Raw genomic sequence first — 21039 nt, 5'->3', positions numbered from 1 at the left:
TATCTATTTGGTGGCACTTGTTGATGTTGAGTGTCACCAAACAAGTGACATAGAACAGAACAGTGTAAAAATAGGCTGAGCGAGGGCCAGCGATAGGAACATGGAGTTTCGGTGATGAGTCAGTGAACTTGGAGAGAGAGAAGTGATACCTTGGTGGCACTTGTCTTTGCCATCCTTGAAGAGGAATAACTATGGCCCTTCAGAGTATTGAAGGTTCTGTCCCAGGGAGAAAATCCTGCCTCATGTTTTCTAAATATGCAATTAAGGGATTCATCCAGAAGTCTGGTTTGCTCACTGAATTCTGTGTTTACACTTAGGAGTTTGTTATTCTTTAACCCTCTGGGCATGTCATGGACAGATATGAATGATTACCACACTGAAGAAAATATAAGCTGTATTTTATTAGAGACACAAGAAATGAAAATATCTTCACTATTTTCAAGCTACACATTGGTCTGCAATCACGTTTCTTTGAACCGGAGCTTTTTAAACACCATTAACATCTTTCGGTTTCTACATTACACTTCCTGGTCACAGAGGTTGCTTCCTACCATTCAGTTAAGTGAAACTAGGGTTGCTAACAGCATTCGTCTTACCTCATTGCTGGGATATTTTTCCCTGCAGTGCTTCCAGTCTGTTTATTAAACAAATAGAAAATAAATGAAATAAATCTCTGAACACTGCTTGGAAAGAGGAGATAGGATATACACCAGGGCTCTTGCCATGTCTAAGCAAGGATAAGCTTGGCCCATTGTACAAGACTATCTCATCCTCCATGTAAGGTGACTATTAGGACACATTCCACAACTTCTACAGTACAGATTCTTAACCTGGGCACTACTGGCATCTGGGGCCAGACAATCCTTTTTTGTTGGAGAATAAGCAAAGGGTCACTGTGCTGTGTGGACTCTACAATGATTATCGGCCTCTCTGGCCTCTACTCACTGGATGTCAGTCACATCTTCCAAATTATGACACTAAAAATGTCTCAGCACTGTCACATGTCCTCTTGGAGGGGAGGCAAAATTGCACCTGGCTGAGAACCCTGCTCTAGAAAATCATAATATGATGTAATAAGACAGGACCCTATGTTTAGAAATATCTAGATCCTAAAATGATTGCTTATGTTTCACAGGGACTTTGGGTTTACACTATAGTGACCCTATTCATTCATTCATTCATTCAATATTTGGAATGTGCCTACTCTTTGGGGATGTTATTAGTTAGATGAGAAGGCAGGACCAGCTCAGGGTTGAAGGGCTGGCTATGGCTATGTTTTCACAAGACAGTGCAAATAAAACAAAGATGGATTTTGGCTTTTCAAGCTCACTCAGGAATCATTACCATGGAGAGCAGGGTCCTCGGTCTGGGATACATTCCCTTATTTTTTAAAAAAAAAAATATTTTTAGTTGTAGGTGGTCACAATGCCTTTATTTTATTCATTTATTTTTATGTGGTGCTGAGGATGGAACCCAGGGCCTCACATGTGCTAGGCTAGTGCTCTACCACTAAGCCACAACCTCAGCAACATTCCCTTATTTTCAATGTAAGAGATGGAGTCATTTCCTTTTTATTTTTTTTTTAAATTAGTTATACATGCCTGGCTTCACAAATCACAGCCTTCTAGAATTCTGACTGCAATCTTGAATATTCTCTCAGGACAATGCCGCAAGCCCTTTCCTGCCTCAGAGTTACCCACTTGTTCTAGATTTGGCTTGGAACACTCCTGTAGTGTTCCAAGCCATTTCTCCTCACCTGGCTAACTCTGAGTTATTTGTAATGTCTTAACCTAAATGTTCTTTCTTCACAATCTTTTTTCTAACTCCCACCCTCTTTTCTCACCTGGACCTTTCCTTTATCCAGCCTATCACATATGTGATATATTTTTGATTGTGTGTGGTTATTATTTCTGTTAACAAATACATTTCTGAAATGTAGTAGTACTAAGTGAATATTGCTGAGTAAATGAATGGCTTAGTGAATGCAGCCATTTGCTACGTTATCTCTTTCTTCTATTTACAAGGGCACCATCCCGATAATATCTCCTTTAGGGAAGAGAGCTCTGAATGTGTTCTTCTCTGGCCCAAGGATTAATAATTCATTCCTTGATTGTATCTACTTTGTTTAACCCAGGGATGATTTTCATAAAAGAATGAATAAAGGGTGACTAATCACAAGGAAGATAGACTACAAATTTTGCTTATCATAAAATTTGTATTCAAACCTACAGATTTTTGACACAGCTTTGCTCTAAGAGATGATAGGTTCCAAAGAGTGTGCAGGAGGCCTGGAATTCAGACATCATGTTTACCTTCAGAATCACACAGCTGGGATGCTAAGTGATGGGATTAAAATCATACAGAGCCCTAAAGGCCAAACTTTATATGGGTCAGAGAGAAACAAACTTTACAGCTGGGCAATGGGAAAATGTGACTCAAAGTAATAGTGCTTCTGCCTGGTCGCTCTTAGTCATCTGATCCTATTGCTCACAGATGGGCTGTTAAAAGAACTTCATGAACATGGCCACATGATCTAGGTGAATTTGACAACTGTCAAATTTTCTATTAGTTAGACTCTTTTCACCTGAGCATTTTCTATTAGTTAGACTTTTTTCAAACTATTGCTCTAATTGAAGTTGCAAGTAATTACACATTTCTCTGTTATGTGAATTAAGGTGATTTGGAGGATTGCAAAAACAATAAAAATACTGCAAGTTTGTAGCCAGCTTTGAAACTGACTTTCTGGTCCTCTTGGAACTTAAACCTTCAATTTGGAGGCAAGGGCAATAAAAGGAAAGACCACACAGTACTGAGCCCAGATCAGAGGAGGAAATGGACTCCAGTGCTTGATCTTCTTTAGTGTCAAATGCTCACTTGTGGTACATTTGCATGCAGAGGTCCATCTGTAAGCTCAGTATTTCAAAGATGATTTAATTAAATCCCACAGTCTGAATATTAAAAGTGAGGAATGCCAACTGGTAAAATGTAGGAAAATAGTAATAAAAATGCCATTGAGGAGAAGTCCTGTCATTCTCCCTGTGTGGGTCCAATGCACTTTTATGCTTCATCTTTTATGAACACTGGTCCAGAGGAATCCAGTTTAGAAATGAAAGCAACTTGGAGATTGTATACCTCTACATTTTGATTGCTGTGAGTGAAGACACTGCTGTCTAGGGAGTACACATGACTTTTCAAGGTCCAAGGTAATCCTGGAGATCTGGTCCAAGAGGGGACTAAAATTCAGATTCACTCTGAGGCTCAGTTTCCCTATCTGTTCTGAGGAGTGATCCACATCAGTAAAGTACTTCCCAATGACATGGTGTCACTTCTCTGCCAGGTACTAGACAGATGAGTGACACCTTCCTGTCCCTGAGTTCCCCAGAACTGCTGGCACGGCAGGGATTTTGCAGCACCATTAGGAGAAAAACCAGTGCCTATTGCGAGCTTCATTTCCAGTATCCCAGATGCATGAACACAGGTATGCCAAGTGAGTGGGTTGAACCAGCAGAACTTTTTCTTGTGGAGAATAAAAAGAACAGGGAAAGATAAGGGAAAAACAACAGAGCTGGATCACAAAGGTGATATGAGCTTTATTCTATATACAAAGTATCTTTCATGCAGTTGCTACAGGAGAGTTCCAGAAATTATGTTTCAATAGGAATCTGACAAATATCAAATTCCAATGAAAATGCTAAGACCACCCCTTGCCCCATGAGGACCTAATAAAGTAATAATTACACCCCACTGTGGCTCTTATTATCCTGAAGGTCTTATCATGATACAGTTTTATTATTTATTTATCATTAAATTATTATTATTTTATCAAATTATTATTATTATTTATTTTATTATTAATTTATTATTAAGAAATTCTGACTGAGAGTCTACACCAAATTGAGTTCTGGCTTTATATTTGCAGTACCTGGGAGCTAAAAAATTTAAAATATATGAATCTAGGTCCCACCATAGACAATTACATCAGAATTTCTAGGGATAGGTATGCACAGCAGTATTTGAAAATGTTCCCCAGATGATGTGCAGGCAGGATGAGGAGCCACTAGTCTAAATTTGCAGAATGGCCACCCTTTGCAAAAACCACAATCTCTCACGAGTTTATATCACAATGGGGTTTATACAAGCTGCAGAGTCCTGTGAATATGTAGTGTGTAGGAGGAGTGGATGGGCAGGCTTGCCATAAAGATAACGTTTCATGCTGACCTTTCGGTACATACAATGCATGTATTTTTCAGCATTCTTGTTTCCAATGTTTACCACTAGCATTCTGAACTGCTGATTAAAACAGTGCTACATCAACTCTCCTTTGCACCCTACAAACCAGTTATCCTGCTGGATTAGAGAAAAGTGTTCATATGCATGTATATGCTTCATGAGAGTGTGTGTAAGGGTTGCTATAGACTGAATAATAACTGGTAGAAGTGTTGCGGAGTTGTACACATAAGGAAGTTAACACTCAACACCAAACAACCTCTTGTGACTTTTTCTTGATTAATTACTCGTGTTAATTGAAAGAATTTTCCCTACTTTTTTTTTTTTAAGTTCTTATCCTGAATGGTGACTGTGTCAGAGCAATGTTTTCTTGTAAATCTTGCGATACCCTGGCAATAACCAAAGGCAGTTGTTGGTCTGGTCCACATTCCTTTGCAACCCTTGCAACAAGTCATCTAGACAAGCAGTGTTACCCCAGTGCCACGTGGGGATTTCTCTCTCTTTATCACCTGCACTTTGCTCTCCCCAGGGCTTCTCCAGAATCTCAGCCTTCTCATAAGATCAAAACAGAAGCCCATTTATAATGAGTCTGAAGATATCAAGTTGGAGAACCTTGTGTGTTACATTAGTTTTTAGATTCTTCATTGTTTTCTTTAAAATATCAGTAGCCGGGCTCTGGAGTATGTGCTTGTAGTCTCAGTTAAACAGAAGGCTGAGGATCACAAATTTGAGGCCAGCAACTTAGTGAGATACTGTCTCAAAATAAAATTTAAAAAAGGAATGAGGATGTATCTCAGTGGTAGAGCACCTCTGGATTCAATCCCCGGTATTGTAAAAATAAATAAATGAATTAATTAAATAAATAAAGTATCATTCAATTATAGAGATTAATGTTTAAGAACAATGACAAACTTAGTTTGGGTTTCCCATTGTCTAAGGGCTGTGCAGTGGGGATTTATCTAAGTATGTACTTACAATAGTGCTTTTCAACCCAGAGATCTTGGTCGTTTGGGGGCTGTGGAATTATTACAAAGAGTTTCCTTTTCTATTATGTTCATCAGGTATCTTGGTTTTCCACATTATAGGCTTTCTCCAAAATGACATTCATCTCTTGATATTTTCTTATTTTTTATGTTCATCTATTTATTTCCTACTTAGTACCTATATATTTTATTTCTAATTCTTTAATATTACTGCAATCTGTATGGGTTTTCATCTTATTTTTAATGGGCTATTTATAATTCATAAGTCACTTTGATATTATTTTTATCATAGATGTTAACAAGGTCATGTTAATTGGTGTCATTTGTAAGTTGAGAGTCCTCTTAACTTGTTCACTCCAGTCTCTGATAAAATATTAAATGCGCTAGGACTGTGGTCCTAGTTGTATGTTAAAAACCAAGTCACACCTAAAACTGACATTACACATCATCACTCTTTTCTGATGACCGCTTCCTAGTCCTACCTATTCTTAACTGAATAACAACCCAGATATTTATGCTTAGCCTGTTGATAGGGAAACTATTTGTGGTCAAATATTTGAGTCTTACTCGTATACACATTATAGTGAATCCATTCCTATCATAGGAGAATAGAGAAGGAAGCCTTCTGGGAAAAGAGCTAACATTCATTTCAGTTGGCACAGACATCAGTAATAAATGAAAGTTATCTGATCCCTTCTAGAGACACTTAAATGTTTTGCCTGCCTTGTTTTTCTTGTCTTTTTTTCCCTAAGAAGAGATCTGAGATCTGTAAGAGACCACCTTGGAGGTGGAAAGAAGCCTCCCAGCAAGTAAAAATCTCAGATGTCTGTGTACTTAACATTTAGAAGTAGTAAAGCCAAAGAGAAAGAAGAAGCTTGCATTTTCCAAAACGGTTTTCTCCCCCAGGTATGGAAGAGTTTGGAATTTTCTTTAGGGCTGTCGCCTAACCTAGTCATTCCTCTGAATCTTGCCATTTTGGAGGGACAGAGAGTGGATTCCATTAAGGAGTCCTTTCATCCCTTTATGGCCAGTGAGTTCTCAGGTGGCCTGAGATCCAGCCCCAGCCTGCACACATCTCATTCTAGTCTCACTAGATGGACAATGCTAAGCCACAGTGGATGGCATCCTGGGAATTTACCACAGATACTCAAGAGATTAGCTTTATCTTCCAGGGCCCCAGGAGCTTATTACCAGAAGGCTGAAGAGAGATGTACTTGGGTCTTCTTAAGACTGGGGATTTAAAAACAATTTAAAAAATGAATATTCTAAATATATAACACACACGAACATGCTTTTTCCCTTATGTAAGTGGAGTGAATATTCTTTATATTTGTATTTATGTTTTGGCCAATAGAGAGAAAAAAAAGCAAAGGAAATGATTCAGTAGTATAATCTATTGAGCCATTTTGTTCATTTACAAAGCAATTTCGGAGTGTTGATTCAATTCAGACTCCATTTTCTGATGGTTACCTCCATGGGATCCTAGGTTCTCCTGTGGGCACTGGGCAGTGAAGAAAAATTGTCCCACTAGGAAGCAGAAGTAGGGAGGGAAGGGGGAAAGAGGAAAGTGGATAATGAAGGACAATAAAGCAGAATAGTTGGATAAATGCTATAGCCAAGATAAAATCCAAATGTAGTGGGAAAAATATAGAAGAGATGGCTGATTCTGAGGAGGCCCAGATAGCAGAGAACAGCCTGGCAGATGGCCGCGGCTTTGACAGCAGGACTCATGACCTGCTCTGTGACTGATGAGGAATCCATGCTTCCTAAATGCGGGTTGAGTCCATAGCCCTACCACCCTGAATGCCCCCAATCTCATCTAAATACTGGTCAAGTGTATTCTCTGAACAGTGCATGGGAATGACCCTCATTCTCAGACCTTCATAACTAGACGAATAAAAGCTAATCCAGGGCTGGGGTTGTGGCTCAGTGGTAGAGCACTTGCCTCATATGTGTGAGACACGGGGTTCAATTCTCAGCACCACATATAAATAAATGAATAAAGTAAACATCCATCAAAAATTAAAAAACATATTAAAAAAAAAGCAAACCCAAAGTGGTTCGGTGGATCAGTGGCACATCACAATTTCTCTTCCTATTTAAAAGCCTGATTCTCAGGATCAAGTGAAGAAGAAAGTGTTGTTGAGATAACATTGTTAGTGATGAAATCTGGTGGATACAATTCCTGTTCCCTGACACATTTTGGTAGGCTCACTTCTACCCCTGTATCATTGGTAATAATGTAGAAAAGGCAAGCAGTGAGTTATGATTGATGGAAATTTTCAATTATTCTTCTGAGAGATTAATGATGCCTTATGAAATGCTCTGTTCAGTCTGTCTTTGCTTCTGGTGTTTGTTTTTTAGAACAAATATGTAATTTCTTGGGAGGAAGTCTTGGAGAAACTGCTTGAGGGATTCAATAGACCTTTCTCTCACCAGCAGAAAACTAAGGTTTCCCCCAATTGCTTCCTGTTTTTACAATGGAAGGTTTGGTGGCAAGAATGTCCCGTAGAAACTGAACTGACAAACTGAGTACATTCAAAGAAGCTGATTAGTTCCTGTTGGGACCTGCTGTGTTCCCTCACATTTACCCTCCCTGCAACCCTGCATGATTAGCCCCACCCCAGATGCCTGGACCAATCAGGGTGATCTGGGCCCTTTAAAGAGACAGGTAATTCAGTGTCACTTAGTAACTTATCTGGTTCCTCTTTTCATCCCTGAGACACACCCCTACTGTATACCCCATTCTGGTCTTTGGAACTTATCTTCCTAGCCTCTATTTTCCTTGAAATCTGGGGTTTAACGTTGGTCTTTCTCCTCCTTCCCCACCTACCTGCTAGGATGTGGAGTCTGATTCTAGGCTCACAAACCTGTTTCACCCAACACAAACCATGGTGGGAATCCCTGCTGCCATTTGCTGCCTGATGAATGTGAGAGCAGCGGTACCTCTTTCAGCAATCGGGACTGTGCCTTATTACAGGGAGTTATGATCAAGAAGCCAGGCTTTCGAATTTCACTGTCTGAGTTCAAACCCTGCTTCCCCCACTTTCTACCTGTGTAATTGAGCAACTTGCTAAGCCTAAGTTTCCAAACTTGCAAAATGAATAGGATGGTGATGCTAGTAATAGTACCCAGCACATGGGGCCACTGAAGGAGTCATTAAATAACCTGTGTTACCAACCCAGCCTGTAGGAAGTGTTGCAGGAAGCATCCCACATCCTGTCTCACCCCACTTGCATGGCTAACATCGTACACTAAAGCTGGCCATTGAAAGGTTGTATCCCTTCTGGACACTCCTTGTCCCAGAAACCCCTCAGGGGGTCACTGCTGCCTACAAAGAGACAAATGCCTTGGCTGAGCAAAGGAGGTCTTTGCTGATCTGGTTCCCACTTGTGTCCCTGACATAGTCACACTGACCTGCTGCTAATATTCAGCATGTGCCAGGCTCCCTTATCTTTCTGGTTGCTCCTGCTGCTCTTTCCACTGGGATCCCTTTCTTTGTGGATATATGTTTGGCTTTGAAGCTGAGAACTCTCTGCCTTGTGCCTAATTGGGGCCCATCTTTTAGTTACACGATCTCATTCAGATTTATTTACATGCATGTTTCCCCACTAAATTCTAAACCCTATGGGGAGTAGGAGCTGTAATTTAACTACTCAGTCTATACCTGAGTCTGATCAGGTCCTTGGACATGGCAGCAGTGTATAAAGAAATGAAAGAGGTTGAGTCCTGGAGTTGGTATGTGTGTAGCCCAGTCCAGCACAAAGCAGATGTCAGGCCAGGGGCAAGGACCTCATGAAACTTCCTTCATCTTTGCTTCTTTGCTTCCCAATCTCCTACTTTTTCACTGTTTGGGCTCAGAATCTTTTCATTACTCATTGTAAATGAGAAAATGTAATTGTGTTTGATAGCTGTGACATATGTGACCCAGTACAATCTCTAGACACCATTTATCATTTAACATAAAATCCATTAATGTCCATCAGTATTGCAATGGCCTTACTTGGATCAGAAAAGGTTTATATACTGAATGCAATTCAGCTTTTAAAAGTTTAACTTTTAAATTGCTATGAAATAGAATATTAAGCACATATAGTCACCATCAAAATTCACTTAAACCACCTCAAAATTAAAAATGTCTGGCTCTTAATTGCCAAAACAGCTAACAATGGTTAAGAGAAAACTTGGTTGGTTGCGTATTTTGAAATATTTACTTCCCTGTCATGAAATAATGACCAAACAAGAGACATTATCTCAAGATTCAATAAAGAAAACAAGATGTATTTTATATCTGAAACATCAACACGTTTCCTGTGAGAGGCAGGAAATATGTATTCTGTGCAGGTGTAAATCTGTTCTACCAACTAATTCCCTTGGTAGTTGCATAGTACATGGATCATGCAGATTTCCTTTAAGACAGAACACTTCCCCCACCATGAACAATGGTTCATGTGAAAGCATGCCATTTTATGTTTCCTGGACTCACTGAAAAAAAAATAGTTAAAACTATTTTAAACATTTTAATCTTTGATTGAGTAGCTGACAAATATGAGATGGAAGGATGTCAGTCTTATTAACCCTGTGTTTCAGGGAAAGAAACCAAGGGTGGAGGGTAGAGTAGACAGCCTGATTGCTGTAATGAAACATCTGAGAGGGTAGCACTAGAGAATGAGGTGGGGAAGAAAGAGGCATGTCGTGCCTGGTATGTGGAAATTCTGTAGCTTCTTGCTAAAAATGAGTGTGAATAGAGATTTCTGGTGTGCTCCAAGTGCAACAATCAGTAACAGATCATTCATTGCCAATCCACTTGTGACCATTATTTTTTCTTCCAAACTGTGACACTTCTGAATGTGAAAGGGGCACTATGGGAGTTACTTGGTGCCTATCTGGAACAACCTAGAACATACAGCCACCCTACTCCTCAGTCACCCTGAGGCTTCAAGCCTGCAGTTGGCTTTAAGCCCAAATGGCCTAAGAGATGGAGGACCGTTGAGCAAGATTGATTTGGGAGCCCTTCATGGTGTTTCAAAACTCTCTGGAGGATTTAAAATAGTCCAACCCTCAATCCGTGTTCTGGCAGGGCATACAGCTATATCTCTACCATATGACTCATCTGTTCTCTTAGAGTGGAATCCACCAGGGTGTGTATCTTTAAACCAACTTGGTACAATCATTTCTAAATCTACATGACTACACTTAAGTGTCATCATTTAAAGAATGATCATTTGAAGCTCTGAAAAATAAAGATAATCAGAGTCCACTCTAGATCTTCCAATCTAATAGATCTGGGGTAGGCCCCTGCATCCATATTTTTTAAAACTTCTTTGGCCATTCTGATTCCTAGAAAAATTTAAGAAACCTCTTGGGTTTGTAAAGAGGTTATAAACAGGTTTTAAAAGGCTGCAAATTTTAAATTGTCAACGGGAAGATAAAAAGTTGATTAGAAGAAAAAGTATTTTTTTCTTTTAATAAGCACGGATGCATGTCATTATTGACTAAATTTGAATACAGAAGAGAAAATATTAGAGGAACTGAAATGTTTCCCACAATTTAATTACAATTTTTATAGAACTAAATTAGGAGCAAATTGTTTAAAATAATAGAGGTTTCTTATTTTGCTTTGTTCACTGGCATAAACCATCCTCTAAGTTCTGCTCTTTCCCCACTGCAAACACTGGCCAGAGGACCACAGGTCAGTGCACAGAGTCTCTTCTCTCAGGGACCAGCTGTCTCTGGCATTTCATTATAGAAAACTGATTTTTAAAGTAGGGCAAACTAAAAAGCAGTCTCATTTGGAGTATGAAAGTGTTGGCTATTCTGTGGAATTGAGTGGGCAGGATGCATAAGCAGACGGCTTTTTGAAATTACTGGACTTTCCAGGTGCTGCTCACTATTGCAGCTGTTCATAATTTAACTCTCTTAAAATGTAGCCAACAGCCTGTTAACTGAAAGAATATCTTGCATCATGAACCTTTTCATAATTGAAGGATATTTGGTGTACCTTGTCTTAAATTCTAATAAATAGTATGAAATTATACTTAGTTAAAAATCAAAATTGAGCTAATTCCTCACTGTTTTTCCAGAGTTAAGAGTGAGAGAAGAAGTTTTTTTCTTTTAATAAGCATGGATGCATGTTCTTATTGATTAAAGTGAAAAGCATGTCTGATGCTTAAGAATGAATGATGTCCTCCATTGCAATGTCATTCTTAGCTCAGTAATGTGAAAACAATCTCCTACCAAAGATGACCATGCTATTTTATAGGCAGGGGATTCTGAATTCCGTGCATGATTTCTTGTGTGACAGAATATCAATTTCCATCTTGAGAAGTTATCTCCTAAACAAACAAACAAGCAAGCAAAACCAATGCCAATTCCAACAGAAGAGAATATTAACATGGTGCCAAGGACTTTGATACAACCTGATATTTTAAATCATATGCTTTGGGGATAAGTATATAAAATAAACATAATTTTATAAGAGATGATAATGCCGACATTAATCACCAAATTCTGTAGAACATGTTTCAGTTGAAAGGAAACATAGAGGCATTAGGTTATTATGTTAAAACCAAAACTGATCTGATTGCCTTGTGGCATAGCATGCACCCTTCCTCCATGGCTAAGGAATATTTGGGGGGACCTGATATGGTGCCTTACGCCTGTAATCCCAGCAACTCAGGAGGCTAAGACAAGAGGATCACAAGTTCAAGGTTAGCCCCAGTAATTTCCTGAAGCTCTAAGTAATTTAGTGAGATCTTGTCTCAAAAAATAAACTAAAAAGGACTGCAGATGTAGCTAAGTGATAAAGAACCGGGTTTAATCCCCCGTACAAAAAGAAAAACGAATGTTTTTTTGTCTGTATACTTAAGAATCATTACATTCAAGCTTTATAAAATAAAGTTACATATTTTTATTTTTCAACAAAGACCTCCTCCCAGATGTTCTGATTTGTCTCAGTGCTAATCTCAGACTCATCAAAACTCATTTCTCCCTATGACAATAATCCATGATGAATCAATTACGGATTGTCAATTCTGCCTTCATGATATGCTTTGAAATAACTGTTTTGAGCAGTAACTTTGAAAAAAGTGGCTAAAATTTTAAGCTGCATTAGCTCTTAACTTCTATTAAGGTCAAAAAGGAGGAATTGGAGGCCAGACTGATAATCACTATGTTCTCTAAAATTCTTAAAATGCTTATAGGGTTCAATCCTCAATGCATGCCCTAACCTTTTCATCTCACATCTGGACCCTGGTACAACTGTAGATGCTCCTCCAATTACCATGGGGTTCCATAAATCCATTGTAAGTCCAAAGTGTCATAAGTTTAAAATGCATTTAACACATCTAACATAGTAAGTGTCATTTTTTTTTTTTTTTTTTTTTTTTTTTTTAGCCACATAGTACACTGTAGAATATCTGTCATTTCCCCTTGTGGTCTTATGGCTGACTGGGAGCTGTGGCTCACTGCCACCGCCCAATATCACAAGAGAGCATTGTACTACATTTTGCTAGCCTGGGAAAAGGTCAAAATTCGAAGTACACTTTCTACTGAATGTGTGTTGCTTTCACACCATTAGAAAGTCAAATAATCACGTTGAACTATTATAATCAGGGACCATCTGGACATCTTGACTCCTTTGCTTATCCAGAATGGTAATCTTTTGTCATCTCCTTTGTCTTCATGAGCATCATCTTCCAAAAAGCCCACCTTCATCATGCCAAACCTGGGCGTGACATATTCTAGAGATTCTCACATCTGATGTGAGAAAGTTCAAACGCCATAAATACTGACTTCAGTACTCTGCCATTTGACCCTGATCAATCCTTTTATTTTTATCACCTACCCCTCTGTCACATAAATTCCCAAATTACAATCAAAATGGGTTACCAAAACTTCCCTGTGTGTGACATTCCTATCGCCATGCCTGATCACTTAGATTGGCGTCTTCTGATTGGCTCATCTATTTGCATTCCATCTATTCCCCACAACCCAACTCAGACTGCACCTCTTTTGTGCCCCCCTCCATTAAACCATCTACAGTGCATTCTCTGCACCCATTACCCTGTTCACAGCAGGGTCTAACATTTACTATCAATACCATTCACTGAATATCAATACTGAATATTGCATAATATTCAGTATTATTTACTTTTGATTTATTGTAGTATGTCTCTGGTCTGTTTCTAAAATGATAATGAGAAGGCTTACAGTAGAGATCTAATAAAACAATATGCCAGTTATAAAAGAAAGTGAAAATACAAAAACACATGTGGAAGAGGGTAACATGGGTTAATAAAATTTTAAATCTAGCTATGTCAAGGCAAAACTAAAGGACCCATTGTTATTTGGCAGAGACTTATCATTGTGATTGGGAGTATCATTTCACTAACTGTGATATTTGCGATTGTTGGGCTTTATTTTAGGAATCATGTAGCAAAGCATCTACTCTAGATTCCATAAGATAGCCTAACAGTTTGATGAATAAATTTATTGATGGTTAATGTGACATCAGAATCATCAACTTGAAGCCATTTTCTTTACTTAGAAATTCCAAATAAGTACATAATGAATATAGAAAAGAAAATGTGAACATAAAACAACAACAACAAAAAAAACTCCAGAAATCTCAGGAAGAGAATGAAATCTCTGAGATTGTTCCCACTTCAATCAGTGGAAATTTAAGAAAATATTCACAATCACAATATTTTTTGGATAAATATTTGTATATCGTACCGTGGAGCAGCAAACTTTGTTGTTTTTTTTTTCCCCCTTCCTAAATAGTTGTTTTACGGGACTGAACGAATATGTACAGAACACAATGTTGATCTTTATATTTTATATCGGGTTTCATTTCTTCTATATCTAGAGTTGTTTCTTCTTAGTATGGGGACATTTTAAAAATGTATGTTACACTCTAGTAGGACACACTATCCAATAGAGTTTTCTGTGGTGAATGACAGGTTATACATCTTATGACCAACTGATAGAGAAATGTAATACATCCATGTTTCTATACTCACAAACTGAGCCCTTGAAATATACCTAGTATGACTGAGGAACTGAATTTTACATTTCACTTAATATTAATATGTGAAATTCAAATTGAAATAGCCGTAGTGACTGGTGACTACCTTATTGGATAGACCAGTTTTTATAGTCTGTTTGCTTCTAGAACAGAACTTTCCTTACTTGGTTGGTACTTTTAATAGTAGATTCCACTAATACTATCTCTTTATTATTGTGTGAGGTTATGAGCTACCATTCATTCATGGTAAAGTTTTAGATGTCTTTATAATTAAGAATAATTCTTTATTATTTAAGAAATTGATGTCAAAAGTAAAATTTAGGGAAATGTATTATTTACCGTCATGGTAACAGGGAGAGGATCTTCCCTATTTTATCATTACATTTGAGCTTGGACTCAAAGATAAAACTTTATAAAACATAAGTCTTCATAAGTATAGGTAGGTTCCCTTCCACCACCCACTGTTTGGGCCTAGTTTGCATCTGTGGCCTCTGTATCTCTGCAGGGCATTCTCTGAAGTCAATCCTAGGTGGGGCATCTGAATTAGTGATCCTGCCAAATTCTTCTCAAGGTGGATTTTTCTTGTCTGACTTTCTTGTTTTGCTCTTAGCTCTATGAGCAAGTGGGCAGGGTTTGGTTTCTTTAGGCCAGCAGGAGCTTGCTTTAGCTCTTCTTTTAATTTATTTAATTTGAGGATCTCCACACTTGCTTTTTGAAATGCTGTTTTGTAAACTGCTATTTCCTCCAAGCCTGTTATGCCTTTTTTCCATCTGTGTTGAAGCCTCTTTTCCCAGTGGGGCCTTTCTTTCTCAACTTAGTCATGCTATGTGTGGAGACCCACATCCACACTGCTGGCCTCTCTGACTCATCCCGCGAGGCTGGTTTGCTCCAGGGAATCCCGATCACAGTGCAGTGGAACAACAGGGAGGATCCAGTGAAGTGAGCCCTTTCTCAAATCTGCCTCTTTTCCTGGCAACTCTCCCTCTTGTCCAAAGCTACAGGAGAAGGAAAAAAAGGAAAAATGCCCTCTCCCCTTTAAGGTAATGTGATTAGCAAAAAGTCTTTAGCAATTCTAACTCCCAGTTTATAAGGTACTTTTGTTGTTGCTGGGGCTCTCAAAAACTCCATAATCTGGCTAATAGAAAAATCTGTGAATGCTCCAATTTTCCTTTTTCCTCTACCAGCAAGCCAAGCAAGTCAATTCTGACAGCTATACTTTCCTTCCAGTTACAGATGAAATTGTTCCCCCTATTGAAATGCATTATTCATAACTGTGAACAGTCTCTGCGGCTCCTCCCATCCATAGATGGAAAGCAGGTGGGTGGGTGGAAATTGCTCATCCACCTCATTGGTTGCTCTGAGGTTGTCCAGAATTTCGACTTCATATTCTCCCTAGAGGCCAGGATTTTCCTTGGCCTTCCCTGGCCCCTCAAAGATATCCTTTGCCAGGGATGGCTCAAATCCATGATTTCCCAATCCAAATGGGTTCAGACAATAAATTCCGCCCACTGAATTTGTTAAAAAGGTCAAAGTTGAATAACATCATGATAATAAAAAACTGACCACTGTGTCAGATTCAAGTTTGGCCAATAATCCAGACAATTAATCTATTTTCAATGCCACCAAGCACATCCTGAAAGTATAACAAGGAACCATAATTCCAACGTCCTGCTAGCTCAGGGCAGGCTGACCCAGGTCATCACTGAAGAGGCAACTTTCCACACCTAACTAGAAGTATCCAGAGGCGAAATCAAGAGGTGGTTTTATAAATTGGATTACTTCTGCACAAGTGCCACTTTCTTCTATTTAGAATATCTTTCTAGTTAAAATTCCTAGTTACCATATCTTTCATATGTACATACAATATCACATACAATTTATAAATACATAACTTTTGTCAGTCCTCAGCATTTCTATCATTTTTTTTTTTTTATTTTTTAAGAGAATCAATTCAGGTTATTTTAGCTGGAGGAACATGCCCATTCTGACTCTTGCCTTTGGCACAAAACTTTACACAATTATTTTATTGCTTTAATTCAATGTGCAAAGGGGACTCATCACTAGAATTTCAACCCGAGAATGCAGTCCAATCATCCTCCCCTACCAAGAAGTGTGGGCCCCTCTGTGATTGAGGTCAGGAGGTTTATTTGTCAGGAGAAATGTGTAGTTATGTGAACTCCTACAAAACTCCTTTTAGCTAAATTCCAACTGAACTAACCAGCAGGAGGAGGGAAGGAGATGTGACATTTCTGAGGACCACAGGAGTTCCCATAAACCAAGCCCAGAAAACGGTGTGTGTGTGTGTGTGTGTGTGTGTGTGTGTGTGTGTGTGTTTGTGTGTGAAGTTAGAGAAGGATGCACAGCTGCTTGCCAGAGAAGGGCAGTGGGTCCTTGACAGCGGCCCCCCGAGGGCACATCGCATAGTCTCTGGCCAACTGGACTTACCTTGACCACGTCGTCGTTGAGATGCTTAGGGTCGCGGTTGACCAGGTCGATCTCCTTGGTGTGCGCGTCGTACACTTGCTTCTCGTTCATCTCGTCTGCCATGGCCTTGTTGTTGGGCTTGTAGATGTTGCCCTGCTCCCGGATGGGAACAGTGTAGAGATGTCCCTGCGGAGGGCAGATGGCCAGAAGGGGGAGGGTGGCAACCGCGATTGGAAGAAAAAAAAAATCAAAAGAAAAAACAAACGTCAGAAGTCAGCCTGGCGGCCGAGCAAAACTCGAGCTCAAAATCGAACTAACCGCTTGAACAGCTACGGCTTCGCTCACAGAAAACTCCTGCGCACTGCAAGCTTTTTAAGAGGATCGAGGAGAGGACACCACACCCCTCGGTACCAGGCAGGGAGCGCCTGCCTCCCCCGCCCGCCACCAGGGGTCAGGGCGAGCCCCGGTCCGCGCCCGCCCTGCCTGCGGAACCCGTGGGGACCACCGGAGAGGAGGTCTACCTTTTCTTCTGCCCTTTTTTTCAGCCACTCCACCCTCGCCCCTAGTACTTCACCTGCTCCATTTTCCTGTCCCGGGCCCATTACCCCTGCCCCCATAACCCCTTCCAGCTTTATCCCTAAGATCCAACTGAATCTCCTGACCCATAAAGTGTCCCCACATTCGATGCTTCTTGGCTGCGCCCCCCTCGCACCTGCCGGCGTTCCTCACCCCTCTCTCTACTTTGTGTCTCCATGGCTACCCCACCCCACTTCCGAGATGGTCAAAATCTCGCATACACCCACCTCTGGGCAGAACCATGTGCCAAACCCCCTAAACTCCCTATAACTCTATCTCACCTGCACGACTGACCCGACCCACCCTCAGGTCCCTTCCAGGCTGCCGGCAGGTAGCTGAACAGAGGCTGCGTTTGGGAAAACGTGGTCTTCACACCCAGGCTGAGCCGGAGCGCGGAGAGACGGCTTCGGTGGGGGTAGCTGGGGGAAGGGAGATTCCTCCCACCCGCAACGTGCACCTCTGCACACCCCTGCAGCCTTGGAGATAGGGGAAGAGTTCTTGAGATGGCCCAAGAATTTAGGAAATCGCAAACACTCGTGCGCCCGCGCGTCGCCTCCCGGCCAGCCTGTCCAGATGCCTGTCAGGGACTGTCCTAAGAACTAAGGATAAATGACCCCCAACCCTGCGCTCCAGTTCCCCGCCTTCCACACCGTAGCAGATAGATTTCTGGGGCCCCGTGTCAAGGGAGCACCCTGGACCCATCCGGAAAACCTGCCTTAGACCGGCAGATCCAACTTCAGGACCTCGACTCCCCTTTCCGTGGTCTCCTTACTCAGGGGCTCCCTTGATGCCCTCCCCAATAGGAAAATATAAAACATTCCTGGCTTCTTTTCACCTCCCCGCCCAGGCCCATTCCTTGGTGGTGCCAACTCGAGAGGAGTGCTCCGAAGTGGAGAGGGCTGGGGCGAGAAAAGCAGCCGGAATATTTGGAGTGGGAGATAGTAGAAGCAGGCACTCCAGGCGCACCCAGGGCCGGCGCACCCACACCCAAGCCTACCTCGGAATCTACGTATTTGCCCCCCGACATGCTGCCGCGTGGCTGGATTGCAGGCTGTGAGGAGGTTTCCCTGAGCTGTAATTTAAGGGAACTAAGGAAGGAAGATCTTGTATTGTATGGGGGGGGGGGGGAGGCCGCTGGCGGGGGGGCGGTGGCTGGGAGGGAGCCTCCTGGCTGCCCGCCAGGGGTTTGTTCTGCTCGCAGTTGGCCGGGACGTGCGCTGCGCTGGGTCTAGGCACATCCCCAAGGTTCTGGCAGCAGAGGGCGGGGAGCGCCCACAGCTAGCTCAGAGCAAGTGAGAAAGCCTTTCACCCGCGCCAGGCTGTTTGGGCAGATATTTTAGACCTGGGGCAACATTTTCCCAGCTATGAACCGCGGAGAGGCATCATGGGGAGAGCGAATATTTTCGCCGTGCATCATCTCAGCAGGGGTGGAGGAGCCCAGTAATCTAGAGATGCCCTGTATGAGCAACCGGGCGGCAGATTGCGTTTTGCCCTGTGCTAAATTTTTTTCCCCTCACCCATGTTTCATTGCCTTCTAAGACACTTCTGTTATCTTTTTTCACAGAGGAAGAGATGAAAAATGGCTCAGAGCCTTTAGGTACATTTCACATCTAAACACGAGGAAGGAATCTGTGTGGGTGTCTGTGTGAGGTATGCTTTTGGTGACACTCGTTTACATCCAGTCTGTGTGGATGGAAACTTGGAGACAGATGCAGGCACGCAAAATTGAACGTTTCCCATTTGCTTCTTCCGAACTCTTCGAAAATAGTGGAAATGTTTAACTTTGCTATAATTTTATTACTGATCTTTTCTGGAACAAAAGAAATACATACTAATAGGTTATGCCATATTTATTAAAAACATTGAATAGTTACATTTGTAGAAAAATTTAAGTAGAGTCTCAAGTTTATTACTAAGGAGGGTTTACTTTTGAAAAATGTGCTTGGATGTAAGCAGAGATTTGATTTTTTCTTTTAAAAAAAGTATTAGCAATTAGAATGTCTGTTTTTGAATTTGGGATCCCTCTTTTTTACTTTTTTAAAAAGCAGCACAAGAAAAATTAAATAGTGATCAGTGATTTTACTTTTTTACTATAAGCAGTCAGAAAATTCACTAATCAAAGGAAAGGGTGTTTTACCTAAGGATCCATATGCAATAACTTGAAATAAAAAACTGAGGTACCCATGAAGTCTCACAGGATAAATTTAAAATACTGGCTGTCCAGAAAGGGGAATATGAAATTGGAAAGAGGAGATGAGAAGGAATAGAAAATGGAACACTAAAAATATTAATTATCTAGTTGGAAAGAAGACATAAAGATGAGGGCAATCCATTTTTTGAATTAATTACTTTTGTTAAACATGTAACAATTTTACACATTAATGGGGCACAGTGTGACAATTCAACACATACATACGCCATGCACTGATCAAGTCAGGGTAATTAGCATTAAGTTTTGTTAAAAAAGAAAAAAAAAGATCAGTTTCAACTTGGAATGGCAAAGAAAATGTCAATGTCACAGCCGTTGGAAGACTTTGTGCTGGCTATCCACTTTTAGAAGACAAAAGCTGTTCTAAAAATTGAGTTTTCTTAGTTATATTTCTTCCAAATTGCCTTTCTTAATTTGAACGAATGGTGTGTTGCCAAAGGATTGCAGCTAGTTCAATGTGTTACGAAGTACCTAGCTCACCTCTGAAGATTGTTCAAAGATTGCTGTTGGTGTGTAAATCTTCTTTTATAAATGAGTGCTGCAAAGAGTTGGGTTCTGTTCTATGGAAAAATGTGGACACCATTTCCCATCTATTGTTATTCAGTTTTCAGCTATGATGAGTAATCTTAACTGAAAAAGTCAACAGGAATGCAGAGAGAGCTTGTCCTGCATTCCAGCAAGGAAAGGACTTTCTGGGGAGGCCCTTGAGTGAATGCTTAACCAGTACTGGGCAGAGGGAAAGCAGCTTTGCTAGGGAAGCCCAAGTCAATAGAATCAACAGCAGCACATGTAATCATAAGGATCAGTGAAGCGTTGTCAATGCCAAAATGAATTCCTAATGAATGGAAAAACCACACACTGTTTAAGTAACCTGCCTCAACAAGAAGCTGGCACCCAAAGGAAACACATCCTGTTCTGGATATAATAGCTGACTTGGAGAGAGTTCCAACTTTATGAAAAATAAAGATGAAGAACTTTGTTAGCATAGGTACAAGATTTGAAATGAATAGAGGATGTAAACAATTTTTTTTCTTTGATACCCACATAGATAACTAGGCTTGGAGGCAAGTCAATAACTTTCTCCGAATCATTTACTAAAATGGGTAGATGGCAACTCATTTTCCCTCTATTTTTTTTTCTTTACAGAAGCAGAATTAAAAGTCAGCTCACGGATTATATGTGGTTAGAAATAAAGAAAAAGAAATAGGACCCAGATTATCTAAGCCAACCATTTTAGAGATGAAAAAGCTAAGGTTTACATACAACTAAAAGTATTTGTTCCTAAGAAGTTTTGTTGAATAATGGAACATTTTGAAGTTGATAAATAACTGATACACCTGTTAACTTCTGGGACATGGGACTCTTTAAGTAGGCTAGTCAGAGCTGGCTTGTGGCAAAATGGTGAATTTAGTTACTTCTGGTTTTCTCTCATTTCCTGCTCCTTGTTCCCTTCTATTGGCCTTGTTTCCTCTTCCCATTCCTACTATCATGGTTCTTTTAATATCTCAGCTAGCTTCATCTCATTCTCACTTTAGGATCAATGGTTTTAGGAAGCATGCATCTTTTCAACACTTCCCAATACTCAGAATCCT

At 40.4% G+C, this 21039-nt stretch overlaps 1 protein-coding gene across 1 annotated transcript in view; it reads right to left on the bottom strand.

Annotated features, from left to right (window-relative positions):
• Positions 1 to 18329, bottom strand: part of Cav1 (caveolin 1) — a 32017-nt gene extending 13688 nt beyond the window's left edge. The window contains exons 1-2 of the mRNA XM_026410302.2: positions 18236 to 18329; positions 16684 to 16848 (exon numbers count right to left, since the gene is read on the bottom strand). Coding sequence (XP_026266087.1) covers positions 16684 to 16848; positions 18236 to 18265 — 195 coding nt within the window. The 5' untranslated portion in view covers positions 18266 to 18329. The remainder of the gene's footprint in view (positions 1 to 16683; positions 16849 to 18235) is intronic.
• Between the last annotated feature and the right edge of the window lie 2710 nt (positions 18330 to 21039).

This window comes from Urocitellus parryii, chromosome 3 (genome assembly GCF_045843805.1).
Source record: "Urocitellus parryii isolate mUroPar1 chromosome 3, mUroPar1.hap1, whole genome shotgun sequence".
Lineage (NCBI taxonomy): Eukaryota > Metazoa > Chordata > Mammalia > Rodentia > Sciuridae > Urocitellus > Urocitellus parryii.
Note: the sequence above shows the minus strand (reverse complement) of the source record. Positions and strands in the feature narration are given on the sequence as shown.